General features: G+C 40.6%; 1 protein-coding gene across 1 annotated transcript in view; it reads left to right on the top strand.

Annotated features, from left to right (window-relative positions):
- The window catches only part of LOC122813360 (coiled-coil domain-containing protein 80-like), a 141,280-nt gene that overhangs the window by 65,775 nt on the left and 60,418 nt on the right, over positions 1 to 15,087 (top strand). Inside the window, exon 3 of the mRNA XM_044085637.1 lies at positions 295 to 428. Within this exon, the coding sequence (XP_043941572.1) occupies positions 295 to 428 (134 nt within the window). The remainder of the gene's footprint in view (positions 1 to 294; positions 429 to 15,087) is intronic.

The following is a 15,087-nucleotide window of genomic DNA, read 5'->3' as shown; positions in this document are numbered from 1 at the left end:
ATGTGATACATGTACTTAGGGTGATATTTATCTCCTTATTGTCCTATTCTGTTGCTTTGCATTGTCATTTGGTAGGGCCTTTGATGTCAGGTATACTATAGAAAGGTAGGTAAGGTTATGTCCTATTTTTCAGCTTTGCATTTATTTCTAAACAGATACTACAGATCATAATCATTTCACTGCTGAGTACATATTATAAATGAGTAAGAAGGAGAAACAAAGTTAGAAAATTATTTTTTTTTACTGTTTTCGTTTTTGGAATTCACATGAGACTGTAATATTTTTTACTTCCAGATTCTGAAGCTCCTTTTGCTACTGTAATATTAAAATCTATCGACTCCAACCTTGTTGCTGAACTACGTCAAAGGTTTGGAATATCACAGGAAAATTTCCTCATAACATTAACAGATTTTGACCTGAGACCTAAGGTATAAAATAAATATTATTGAATCTTTTAACAAAGTAATAATTATGGTACTGTGTTTATTGATGTTGCACTTTAAATGGCTGCATACCCACAGTTTGAGTTCTACACACAGACTGAGTGGGCTTGTAATGTGTACATTACACAGTGGGACAATTGTTGTACACAAAAGGGCAGTAGACATGCATTTGGGGGGGGGGGGTTTGACTGCGGCACATATTGATATAATTTAACCAGTCTTTTCAGGCTACTATCCAACTGTCCAACTACATGTAACTGAATGAGGGAAAAGTAAAGGTTTATCCTGATATTTTATACCTCTACTTGCAAAGGCCATATTGCATCCCTCAATCTGATTTTGTAGCATTCAGTTTCTGGAACACAGAAAGTGATAGGATTACAGTCATTGTCAGGGTGAAACTGAGTGACCTTTGGTTACCATGTTGCAGTGTGACAAGTGTCTGTACCAAGCCACATCATCTAGACTTGCTATCAAGTTACAATTATATTGCAGAACATTGCTGTGAACAGTCCCACACTGGTTTATTCATGTCAGAACTTATGCTTACAACAGACTGAGTTAACTGAAAAACTGATAACTTTCTATCCTGTTTTTGTTCATGTCTGTGCTGTCGGATGTGTGACCTCAGCACTCTTTTAAATGATATAACAATCAAAAAGCTATATGAAAATGTGCCCATTTTCTAATAACTGTGTTTTCAGCAAAGTGTTCTGTGTTCCTTATAGTCCTATGCTGCATCTATATCTTCATGCAAATGATGCACCAAAGTAAACAATCATTTTGCTGGGTGCTTTGGTTTCTTCCCACATTCAGAAGACATGTACTGAGTGGATTAATTATCCATCAAATAGGTGGCAGGTGCACATGCCGTGGGTGTATGTGTGTATGTATATTTGTGAGAGACTGTTAAAGTGCCTTACATATCATTTATTGCTTGAGTCAAAAATGTCAGGATGTACCAAAGTTTCAAAAAAACAAGCAATTTTTATTTGTAACAACTTCACAGCTCAGCTTAAACAATGTTAACACTTCAACATCTTACACCCAACTGACAGTAACTTAGAAATCACAATACATTTTAGACTAGGCACTTTCTTAAAAAAGATGATACAATACATTAGTGTTGCAAAGGCAGCAACTATTTTACATACACACAATATATATGGACTTTAATAGATTTATACCATCTGTCACTGCATCTCCCTCTTTGCAGAAAAGTCAGTTTTATCAAAATTATCAAGTATGACGATTCATAGTCAGTGGATCATGTCAACACTTCGGACTGAACTTACAAAAGCATATTAACATGACATATGAACAATGTAGTTATTCATAAAACATTATGAAATGTATTATCAGTCTTCACTTAACTGTCTCAATGACTCTGTCACAATATTAGAAATGTTTTGTAGGTAAAAAGTATTCTTCCACTTCTCATTATTTGATATCTATTCAGACTGAAGCTGGAAATGGATGTGGGGCCTGCAAAAGGAAACGTTTGAAACAGACTGGTATGACACTCATTAAAACTTAGATAAACCAGTCAACTGGATGGGAAACCAGAAAAGTCACAATCAAATTACTCAAACTCAAATTTTCACCCTTGTATCAAATGTTTGGTTGTTGAAGATCTGTTGTCTGTACAGGAATGGATTTGCTAATGATCATTCTGGTTATTCTTGGCTCAGATTTACTCAGGCTTTTCTGGTACACTGCACTCAGGTTGACACTCATCAGGAACAAGTTGGATATGTCTTCTATTTCACTGTATTATGGTACCATCTTTAGTTTTTACAGTGTTTGGCCATGGTTCAGTGGTTTCCTGTACTGCTATGTTTTGTGTGTCCCACTTGTTCTTCCTCTCTGACTTCAAGTGGACAGCTTGACCTGTTTGCAGGACAGTGGATGTGCAGAATAACATCAGTCATAAAACCTTTTGCATGAAGATTTGAAGTTTTGGTCATTTTGTTTGACTATATGGTATGGAGTAAGTCTAGACTCAAGTTTCGACTGTATCATTGGCGTATCAGTTCATATTTGCCTTCTACGCATTAGCTGTGATGAGCTTATTCCAACGGCATGGTGTGGAGTAGCTTGGTATGCCTTGAGAGCTTTGTGAGGATCTGACTGTTTAAACATTATTTTGGCTGCTTGCACCGCTCTCTTGGCTTTGTCATGGGACTGCAGATAGTAAATACATGACGTTGTACAGATGAAACCATAGTCACTAACCAACTGTTGGAACTCATTTTACATGAACTGTATGCCATTGTCAATAACTAGTTCAATAGGTAGACCATACCTTAAAACATAGTCTTGAATCTGGTTATTATTTGTTGGCTAGCTGTAGTTGGCACATGAATTATCCTATATCACAAGAGTATTAGTCTGCAACAACAAGGTAGTTTTTGCCTTCAAACTCGCACAAGTCAGCAGCTGTCTTTTGCCAAGGACCTTTTGATAACTATTGGCATTAGCGGCTCTAATCTCTGCAACAGATTATGCACAATACAGAACTGACAGTGACATCAAATTAATTTTGTCTTGTTAAAAGTTTGGCCACTACATGGACATTTTGGCTGTTTCTGTGCATTTATTGAGACCTTGATGGCCCTTGTGTTTCTGATGTAGCACTTTTAGGTTCATAGGTGAATATTAATATAACTGCTCTAAAGGGACATTTTAAGCCTACCCAGTAACTCAAGGTCAGAATGAAACCATATACCTTGGTTCTGTAAGATGAAGACCTTAATCATTATGAAAAATCCACTCCAGTAATCCCCATTTATTAACCTGGTAGCCCCACTAGACACACAGTTCCTTTTCAAGGTGATCTTGTGGAAGCAATGTCTTGTTAAATGACATGCTCAAAGTTACACAGTAGGCAAATAAGAGCTGAAGGAATCAAACCCTGTGCCACAAGAAATACAGCTCACAGGCTTAACCCACTGCACTCAACTGCTCTTTGATTTGAGGTACTTCATTTTTATCTTGATGTAACAGAGTAAGCCGTCATGCTATTGATATTTACATATGAGCTGTTTGGATTTTGTCCAATGACTAATTGCATTTGCACTCACTATTGTCTACTTAAGGACAGCACTGGAGCATTTATTTTACTTTACTGAATGCTTGGGTTTGAGTATGTCTCCAAGACCATGACATATTTTTCATTAACAACTGAGTTAAAGGACAGGGTATTGTCAGAGGTTCATGTACAAACTAGTCTATGTAGCAGATCATGCTTAGAGTTCAGACACACAAGATGGATCTGGTAGCTTGACTTTTGGTCTTACCTTGATTGCATCTGGTTTGTTACCACTAGCACTAATGTGGTGCTCATAGCACTGTAGCTCTATTTTACTAAAGCAGAATTGGTCTTAGTTTGGCTTTAGACCAGAACATTTGATAGATTGTTGCACTGCCTCTAACCCCAAATTGTGCATTTCTTTGTAAAGACTAAACACCAGGATGTCATTAACAACAACACCACCATACCGCCACTTGAGTAAATTAAACATTTTACTCTGAAAGATTTGAGGTGCTGAGGTTATACCAAATGGTAACCCCCAAAAACAGAACCTACCCATAGGGTAATGCAGGTTGTCAAATTTTGAATTTCTTTGTATTGTGAGAATCCATTAAAAGCATCAAACATGGAAAACATGCTTCCACTGACAAGCTTGTGAGCTATTACTTCTAGTGTACACAATATGAATCCTTCACACAAATTACCATCATTAAGCTTTTTTAAATCAACACATATTTGCATTTGACTATTCTTTTTACTTACTGGGCCCACGGGAGGATAGGCACTTCATAGTTCTCTATCTGTCTTTCTTTCCCATTTGCACACAATGCGCTACATTGGCAATGAGCACCTTTCAGTGCTCGCTGTTTCTGTAGCAGTTACGGGGTTTCCAGGCTTAGATTGGTAGTCCAAGGCCCAGGGTACAGTACACACACACACACACACACACACACACACACACACACACACACACACACACACACACACACACACACACACACACACACACTTTAGAGTGTCCAATCCACCTACTGCATGTCCTTGGAAAGTGAGGAAACCCACACAAATGCATGGAAGACTTGCAGACTCAGCAAAGAAGGCACCTCAGCTGAGAATCGAACAGGAGAATCTCTTGCTGTGAGGTGACAACACTAACTGCTATACCACTATGCCGCCCCCACTTCAATAGTTACACTTTCAAAAATATCTAGGCTCTACATTCATTTTATATAAGCTTATGATTTAGACAGCATTGAAAATTCTAAAAGACTGTGCTACCCAACTGTCCACTGTACTAACAGATATATTCAACACATCCCTGCAACTAGCCATTGTACCCAGTTGCTTCAAAAATACAACAATCATTCCTTTACCCAAGAAATCCAAACCGACAAGCCTAAATGATTACCAGCCAGCTGCTCTTTCATCAACAGTGATGAAGTGTTTTGATCAGTTGATCAAGAGCCATATCTCTTCAAGCCTACCTGCAACACTGGATACATTAGAGTGTGCTTATAGATATAACTGCTGCATGGCTGATGCAATAGCTATAGCACTTCATGAATCCTTGGCACATCTAGATAACAAGAATTGCTATGTCAGAATGCTGTTTATCAATTTTAGTTCTGCCTTTAACACTGTCATTCCCCAGAATCTGGTATCAAAGCTGATCCAGCTGGGCATTAGCACCCCTGTATGTAACTGGATACTGGAATTTCTCAGCAACAGATCCCAAAAAGTATGTGTGGGAAATAGCAGTTCAATCAGCATTAGAGTGAGCACGGGTGTCCCTCAGGGCTGCATCCTGAGTCCTCTGCTGTTCACCTTGTTGACACACGACTGCATGGCCAAGCATGAATCCAACAAAATCATCAGGTTTGCAGATGATACCACTGTCATAGGTGTTGTCAGAAATGGTGATGAAACAGCCTACAGGGATGAAGTGGAGCATCTGATAGGCTGGTGTGACAGCAACAATCTAGCCTAGAATGTAAGCAAGACTAAAGAATTAATAGTGGACTTCAGGAGTACTCGGGACATACATCAACCTCTGGAAATTAAGGGGTGGCAGTGGAAAGAGTTAAAAACATGAAGTTCCTGGGGGTGCACATCTCAGATGACCTATCCTGGTCGACTCACATTAGCCACACAGTGAAGAAAGGCACAACAATGTCTGCACTTCCTATGGAAACTGAGGAAGGCAAACCTGTCTCAGTCCATCCTCAAAGCCTTCTACAAGGGAACATCAAGAGGATCCACTCAAATAACATCATAGTTTGGTATGGCAACTGGAAAGCATCTGACCAAGGCTCTCCTGAGGGTAGTGAGGATAGCAGAAAAAGTCATTGGTTCCTCTCTCCTATCCATGGATGATCTGCACAAGACATGGTGTGTAGGAAGGGCTAGGAAGATATTTGATGATCCCACTCACCCTGCCCATAGCATGTACTTCCACCTTTCCTTGGGCAGGTGGTATTGCAGCTTACATTGCAAAACATCTAGACTGAACAGGAGCTTCTTTCCTCTGTCCATAAGGCTGCTGAACTTGAATGCCAGCCATGACAGCGAATAATCAGATCAATATGCCACTTCCTGTGATGTATCATCTATAGTAATCACTCTGTCAAATTGCTTCAATAACTGATACAGTTAGCCTGATTTCTTATGCAATTACTTCCTGAATGTGCAATAGTCAGGAGTGAGTCACCACTCCATACATGTGCAATATGAACATCAGAATACATCATACTACAACTGATGAAGTGCAATATCTTAGCAATCACAATGTGAAGTCATAGTCTTTGCAGTACCTACTAGTATAAAATTGTCTAATGTTTTCCTGTCCAATTGTGGTAATTTATTGTGCTGTTAATATTTTAATTATTACTGCATGTGTATTAGTCTTACTGCCACACAAACTATGTGTTTACTGGTATGTCTTGCATGGGGACCAAAGCAACATAATTTCATTCAGCTTGCCTTGCTGTGTATATCTGATTGACAAAGTTTACTTTGACTTTGAAAAAAATTGCATCCTCCTGGGTATGGTCAAGGCATATGGAGCAACATTAAGTTTTAACTTAATCTTTACTGGTTTAAAATGAAGTAGATCAACCAAAACCATGATCTAAAACACAGTGCAAAAATGCATAATTATACACTTTGGGAAGATGACTACCCTAAAATTATAACCTGGATAACACTCCCCTAAGAGTAGACTCTGTGATAAGAGACTTGGGAGCTGAGGTTGACAGTAACATGAACTTCGAACACCATGTGTCCATGGTGGTGAAAAAAATGCTCTTCATGGGGCAAGTTATAAGGGCATGGCATCCAGATCTAAGGAGATCATAGTCCCTCTATGCTCAGCCCTCATTAGACCAATAATGGAGTGCAATGCACCCTTCGGCATGTACCTGACCAGGTATTTGCCACAACTGCACTGGCCACAGTGTTTTTTCACTAAAACAATACAGAGTATAAATAATATGTCCTATGCAAACTGCCTCAAAACACTGTCTGTGTACTCAGTTTCCTACAGACTACTGAGGAGTGATCTATGCCTAACCTACAAGGCATTTTCCGTTCCAGCCCTGATGGATCTCCACACATTTGCAAAACAAACAGCACTAGAATTACCTGATCTAATAATCTAAATCTCGTCTGTGTCATAAACAAAACATGTTGGAGGGATAAGTATGTGTCTCAGAGGTTAGCCCTTCTCTTGAACAAACATCCCATTCATGTGAAACAGAGTCTTCCCGAAATCTATTCAAATGCAATTTGGACTAATGGATGGGAAATCGGAAACTCACCCCTAGTTTGTCACCTGTGGTCCTTATGGACAAAGGTAGTTTCTAGATGCCCTAAGTCACAAGCAAATACCAAAGGCCTTCTAGCCCATGGGCACTGATAATTGGGAATATTGGTCATTAATGGTTAGGCTGAAAAGGCCCTAGGGCTGTTAACCTACTAAACATTTATGATCCTGTGATTACCAAACAGGTCTTCTGTGACTTTTGTTTATTTTGATAATTAAGTCCATTTTTCATGCCATACTTCTGCTGAGCAAATTATTTATGTTTGGATCATCTGGCACAAAAAACAAAACTCCGACTTGTGCATTTTCCACTCAAACATGGCTAGAATAAGACTCTGTCTGAGCAAATAAGTGTAACTAAGGAAATTATTTTTTGAGCTGGGAGACAGGATCTGAATTGCCCAGACATATTAAGGCTTTGTTAAGTTTAATTCTGGTGGCTGCCGAAAAAGCAATTACTAGAAAATGGAAATCAAAGTCTAAACAAGGCATACTTGAAGTAGTGAAAAATTGTAACACAGATAAAACAGCAGGAAGTGGGATCTTTAGAAAACAATAGGAATAAGTTACATAGAAAAAATGAAAAATGTGAGGACAATACATACAGGAAAAATGCTTTGGGGAGGAATTAGGTTTAGAAAAGCCAAGAATTGAACAATTTAGTAATATTGGATTGATTAAATTGTATAGAAGATTATATGTGATATATAATGTTTGTAAATGTGAACTTGTTAATATTGTTTGATTACTTTTATATAAATAAAACAAAACAAAATTCTCCAACGTATCTAAATAAGTCACACACATTAAGATACAAATCCACAAGAAACAAAAAGTACAGTTTTGTACCTACCATAAATGTAGATGTCCGATAGGTATGCATCTGCAGTCATCACATATGGGTTGTCCTGCCTCAGGCAGCCCTTCGGTCAGCCGGATTCCAAAGTCTGGGTCCGGCGTCGGCTGACGTCGCCCCCTCCCCGACGTCAGAGCGCCTGGGGTATAAAAGCGTCAGCCGACGCCATCTTCCTCAGTTTTTCTTGCCCCAGATGCCAGGTGCCCTCAAAGGAAGGCTAAATTTGGGTAAAAGCAATAAATTCCAAACATGCACAGAAATATATATATATAAATATACGACAAATACACCATAATAGATAACCCCAGCTAGCTATGAGAGGAAAGTACCCAATGAATACCAAAGAGGGAAGGAGGGAGGGTAAACCTGACTGCAGATGCATACCTATCGGACATCTACATTTATGGTAGGTACAAAACTGCACTATGTCCTTCAAGGATGCATCTGCAGTCATCACATATGGGTAGAATACCATAGCCAATCTGGGGGTGGAGGATCTATATAAAAGATGGTGTAGCTAAAATGCCCTGCAGGACTGCCATAGCAAAGCCTGCTCTGGATCTGGAATATAAAGGTAAATTGTAATGCTTGGAAAATGTATGCATGTAGCTCCATGTAGCAGCTTCTAAAATGTCCTTGGTAGCCACCCCTCTTAAGAAGGCCGTGGAGGTGGCTGTGGCTCTGGTTGAATGAGGTCTGATGTTAGCTGGCACAGCTTTTCCATGGAAGGAATAACAGAAGCGAATGCAATTCCCTATCCATTTTGAAATTGTCTGTTTGGAAATTGCTTTTCCTTGTGCACCAGCAGCATATGCTACCAACAGCTGGTCAGTTTTTTCTGTAGCTTTTCGTTCTGTCCAAGTAGTAGTGCAACTGTCTGTGTATGTCCAGGGTGTGCATAAGTTTCTCCCCTTTGTTTTGTGGATTTGGAAAGAAGGTAGGCAGGTGAATAGCTTGGTTTAATGAGACCCTGGATACCACCTTTGGTATAAATGAAGGATTGGTTCTCAATGAGACTCTGTCCTGATGAAAAATAAGAAATGGCTGTACTGCCATGAGGGACTGTAACTCAGATACTCTTCTTGCTGAGGTTATGGCCAGAAGGAAGGCGGTCTTCCAAGACAGGAACTGTAGTTCTGCAGATGCTGCTGGTTCAAAGGGAGGCAGAGTTAGTTTTTCCAACATGAAGTTAAGGTCCCAAGTAGGCACTGGAGGTTTCCTTGGAGGATTGATGTTTTAATTCCTCTTAGAAACTGTCTTAGGAGAGGATGAGAAAAAACAGGTGGATCAGTATTGTACTCTGCTGAAATTGCTGAAGCATGAATTTTAATGGAAGAGTAAGACAGGCCATTATGGAGCATTTCTGCCAAGTATTCCAGGATATGTGGCATGTTCATCACTGTCGCATCTAGGCCCTTTGTGGTGTTCCAAATGTGAAATCTTTTCCATTTTGCTGAATATGCCTTTCTTGTGGAAGGCCTGCGAGCTTCCATGATGATATCCTTCACTCTCTTGGATAGCTTATCCTGAGGAGGAGTCAAGGTATTTTCCAGGCTGTTAGTCGCAAGGTTTTCAGGTTGGAATACAGAGTTTTGTAATTGTACTGAGTCAGGAGAAGTGGCCATTGAGGAAGTGGCCATGGTTTCATGTGTGACATGCTCTTTAACAATGGGTACCAGTGCTGTCTTGGCCAGTCCGGAGCTATCAGAATCACTTTTGGCTGCTCTGTCCTGATCTTCAGTAAGACCTTGGTCATTAATGGAAGAGGTGGAAATGCATAAACTGTTAGGTTCTCCAGCTGAAAGATAGGGCGTCCACTTTCCATGCTTGTGGGTGGTATGTCCTTGAGCAGAATTTCTTCAGCTGATGATTGTGGGGGGAGGCAAAAAGATCTATGTCTAGCCTTCCCCATGATTGTGTTATCTGTAGGAAGATGTCTGGGTGCAACATCCATTCGTGTGCATCCATGATATTTCTGCTTAAGCTGTCCGCCAGTATATTGTCTTTTCCTGGCACAAACTGGGATTGCAGGTCTATATTGAGTTTCAAGGAAAGTTCCCATAGATTCATTGCCAGTCTGCAAAGAGGGTAGGAATGGGTGCCCCCTTGCTTGTTTATGTACCACATGACTGTGGTGTTGTCTGTCCTTATTAGCAGGTGGCCTTGATGCAGAAAAAGTTTGAAGGCCTCGATTGCATGTATCACTGCCAGCATTTCCTTTTGGTTTATGTGCATGCGTAGCTCCTTTTGTGACCATAGTCCTTGAATACATCTGCCCTCCATGTGTGCTCCCCAACCGTGGTCTGAAGCGTCCGTTGTAATAGTTTGGCTGGCTATTGGTTTGCTGAAGGGCAGACCCCTGTTTGATTGGCTTGCTTGAGCCCACCACAGAAATTCCTTTTGGAGACATGGAATGAGTGGGATCAAAGTTTCTAAGCTGTGGCTGTGCTGAGTCCACAAACTCCTTAGGTACCATTGTAGTTTCCTCATATGCAGCCTTGCTTGGGGAATGAGAAGAATGCAAGATGCCATGTAACCCAGGGCCTGCAGGATTTTCCTTGCAGTCAGCTGAGTTTGTCTTGTCAGGTTCTTGAAGTAATCCGGTAGTTGTCTTTGTTTTCTTCTGTGAGAAAAGCCATTTGGGTGGTTGTGTCTAAATCCGCACCCAGAAAAGTTATTCTTTGGGATGGAACAAGTCTTGATTTGTGAAAGTTGACTGTATATCCCAATGCCTGTAGTAGGTGGATGGCATAATTCAAGTCCTTTATCAAAGTTTGTTGGCTGTCCACTTGTATAAGGCAGTCGTACAGATAAGGGTATATTTGAATCCTGAAGTCTGCAGTGTGCAATTACTGATGCCAGGCATTTCGTGAATACTCTGGGCGCAGTAGATAAGCCAAAGGGCAATGCTGAGAATTGATAATGCTCTGAGCCTGCAAGAAATCTGAGGTGTCTTCTGCAACTTTGTCTGATAGGGACATGCAGGTATGCCTTCTTGAGGTCTAGAGTCACCAGCCAAGACCCCTTGCCCAGCATGGGAAGGAGTTGCTGTAGAGTCAGCATTTTGTATTTTGGCACAATGAGATAAGTATTCAGTGTGGACAAGTCGAGAATAGGCCTCCATTGATTTTCTTTTCTTGGAACAAGGAATAGTCTGGAATAAAATCCTTGGCCTTGTTCTGAAAGAGGAACCTTTTCTATAGCTTTCATTTTCATTAAGTTGGAGATTTGTTTCAAAGCCTCTGCCCTTTGATTTGGTGGCAGGTCTGGCATTCCTTTTCTTTTTGGCAATGTGTGGAAATGGAACCTGTATCCTCTGTCTATTATTTGCAGTGTCCATTTGTCTCTTGAAATAGTATGCCAATTGTCTGAGAATAAAGAAAGCTTTCCGCCCAAAGGTGCTTCTAATTGAGCCCTGGTTGGCGGAGTCAAAGCAAAGTCATTGAGTCTGTCCTTGTGCAGCCGTTGAAGGTCCTGCACTACCTCTCTGGTTGGGAGGCTGCCATTGACGCCCTCTGTAGGAGCCTCTAGCTTGCCCTCTACCTCTGGCATGCCTGTTCTTGCCTCTCTGAAATCTTTCTGTGTCCGGAAAGGACCAATTCTTGGCAGGCCAATTCCTGCTGAATCTTGGTGGTTGGACTTGTAGAAAATCTTTAACTGTTTGTACAGATTTTGCCTTTTCCTCAACCTTCTTTAAGACCTCCTGAGCAGTGGAGCCAAATAACTTTTGCTTTTCCAGGGGAGCATCCAGAAGCTTAGCTTTTACATGGTCTGGCAGAGATTGTTCCTTCAGCCAAGCATGCCTACGTATGACTGCACCTGTCATAGCTGACCTACATGAAGCTTCCAATGCATCATAACCACATTGTAAGAAATGGTTACTAACCTGCTGGGAGTTATGTACCAGATCCTGTAGTGATTTGCGATGTAGGGGTTCAGATGAAGACAGTTTCTTATGCAATTCATCTAACAAATACTCTTGGTACTGTATCATATGAAATTGACAATTTAATGCCCTCATAGAAAGAGTAGCAGAAGTATACACTTTTTTACCCCATCTCTCGAAAGCCCTGGACTCCCTTTCAGAGGGGAGTGGATTTTTAGAGGTGGCAGCTGCAACCCCTTTAGGTCCCTGGGAAATAGTTTCTGGATCAGCAGAGTGAGCCTTGAAAAGAAAATGATGTGAGTCCGGGACCCTGTAGTACCTATCGGGTTTGACAGGGGCAGGGGGAAGAGTGTCAGGGGTTATACTAGATTCAGAGTACACATCATCAATGACATTCAAAACAGGAGGAATGGCCAAAGGTCTATGCTGAGGTAAATGCAGAAAAGTTCTTAATCTTTTCCTGGAATCAGAAAATTCCTGGCCCTGCCATTTGAAATGTTCTCACATAGTGTGAAGGGTCTCACCGAAGGACAGCTCTTCAGGAGGGGAGGCCGAGGGGATGGATTCCTCTGCATCAGAATCCTCGTAGGCCGAAAAAGCCTCCTCCTGGTAGTCTGAGAGAGCAGAGCCATCAGAGGCCTCCTCTGAGCAGTGGGGATCAGAGGGCTCAACCCTGGGCCTTTTGTCTAGAGGAGGTTGAGAGCCCCTGTCCGGATGAGGTTGAGATCCCCTAATCAAGGAAATAAGGTCCTCTGCTAAAGTAAGAATCTGTGAACTTGTAGAGGGTCCCTGAGGAATAACTCTGGGAGGCATAGCTTTAGAATGTTTAGCAACTTTAGCCCTGGTGAATGCCTTTATGGACATGGATGCAGGAGGCCTAGCTGCACCACGTGCTGGAGTAGCTTTGTCTAGAGAAATGGTGTCGGAAGTTTCCAAGACACCAGTTTCTGAAGGAAATTCAATAACCGACTCAGTAGGGGCCTCCGGGGCCGGGGTTGTCGGTTGAGCAGTATCGGAAGTACCAAGGACTCGGTTTCAGCCGAGACCGAGACACTCGCGGTAGGCCTAGCTGTGGTTTCAGCCGAAACCGTGGCCCGCGTGTGTCGGTCCTTGTCCTTCCGTTTCTTTACTAAATGTGAAGTCGGAGTCTCCAACGGCATTTTGTATGAAAAACTAGCCCCAAAAAATTCCTCTGCGAACTCCGACCGACGTCTAAGAGTGCGTCGGTTGAAGGAAGCATAGGCTGAACAGGGCGAGACGTCGTGGTCTGGGCCTAGGCAAGGGAGGCAGTAAGAGTGGAAATCCTTATGAGGTATTTGTTTCCCACAAGTTAAACAATTATTAACTTTATCTGACATCGTCTGAGGCAAGAAAGAGTCCCCAACGGGGTACTTAGCTTTTGAAGTCTTCGGTAGCTGAATTACAGGAGCTGGCCGACCGGCACTTGTGAACTGCTTCTGCTTCAGGCACCACACGGCAAGAAAGACTGAGGAAGATGGCGTCGGCTGACGCTTTTATACCCCAGGCGCTCTGACGCCGGGAGGAGCGGCGTCAGCCGCCGGACCCAGACTTTCGAATCCGGCCGACCGAAGGGCTGCCTGAGGCAGGACAACCCATATGTGATGACTGCAGATGCATCCTTGAAGGACATCAGGGACTTAATCGTCTAAGCTTTAATAAAAGGCAGAAATAGATAAAATAGCAAAGCTTTTGAGTTAAAACAACTCATTATCCATGCTAGAACAAAATACAAATTCTGCAGTTAGTTCATTTATACTAGTAGCCAGCATCATCTAATAAATCAGTTATCCAATTATAATTAACATAATTAAAAATCTAGTTAAGATATTAATAAAACAAAACAAAATACAACAGCACGTTTTGCCCAGTAAAAAAAATGACAAAATTATAAAAAGTCTCTCTTAAATTTCAAGACAGGTTTAATACTATTTTTTTACATTTAATCCAGGTGGTCTATCTGCCATGAAATAATTGATCCACTCATATTCGGCCATTTCAGTTTTATCACACTGGCTATGCCCTGTGTTAACCCAGACTAAGCACCTGACTATTAACTAGACTCCCACAATTCCCAGTCTCTCATGATCATGATCTTGCGTTTACTCACTAATTATTAGTGAGCTTAACCTTCCTTAGGATTTTTTCTCATGTAAATATGTATAAACTGTGGAATGATCAAACACCTTCATATAGTATCACAACCTAGGTGATAATGAACACTATAAATCCATCCTTGTATGCTGATCTTCTACACTCTAGCTATTGATCACTAGTGTTTTCTTTCTTGGGTTTATGTGTGACCTTAGTACCTATTAATATAAACTACTAGCTGTATCTAGTTTAGTCTTAGATTTCGTTTTCTTTCCCTAATAGAATACATAATATAAAATTCTAGTCTTGTAATATGTTATAAAGATTTGTAATACAACATTTCTAATGTAAATGTCTTAGTCTTGTTCATCTATTCTTAGATAAAGTTTTCTTTCCCTACTGAAATATAAAATATATATCTTAGGCTTGTATTATATTTTTAAAAAACTTCTTATGTACCAAATTCTACTGTTAATGTCTTTGTCTTCACCTTTTATGTTGTAATTTGTGGAGCTTTTCTCCCTGGGCCTCCACTGAAAATGGACATATATCCAGCTGGACTAGCCTGGTCAACAAATGTAAAATAAAATAAATAAAATAAAATAAATGCTTAAGTCTCCACCTCTTAAATTAACATGCATCTTCTGTATAACCTTAAATTTAAAACTATGGTCATTGCCCATGGTCATAGCATGCTTAAATAGTGCATTACTATTAAGTTATCTTCTTATTTCAGATACATGTGACTGTATTCTTTCTTTTAGTTTCCAATTGGTTTTACCAATATAAAAATGTTCACATTTTATACAGTTCACTAAGTAAACTATATTTTCAGTGAACCGTGTAGCAAATGCCATAAAATTAAAAATATGTTTAGTTATAGGATGTACAAAAGTAGTATCAATGTTAATACTATTAGAAACAGAACAATTGTGA

Source organism: Protopterus annectens, chromosome 1.part1 (genome assembly GCF_019279795.1).
Source record: "Protopterus annectens isolate FY-2018-M chromosome 1.part1, PAN1.0, whole genome shotgun sequence".
Lineage (NCBI taxonomy): Eukaryota > Metazoa > Chordata > Ceratodontiformes > Protopteridae > Protopterus > Protopterus annectens.
The sequence above is the reverse complement of the archived record's forward strand: the minus strand, read 5'-3'. Positions and strand labels throughout refer to the sequence as shown.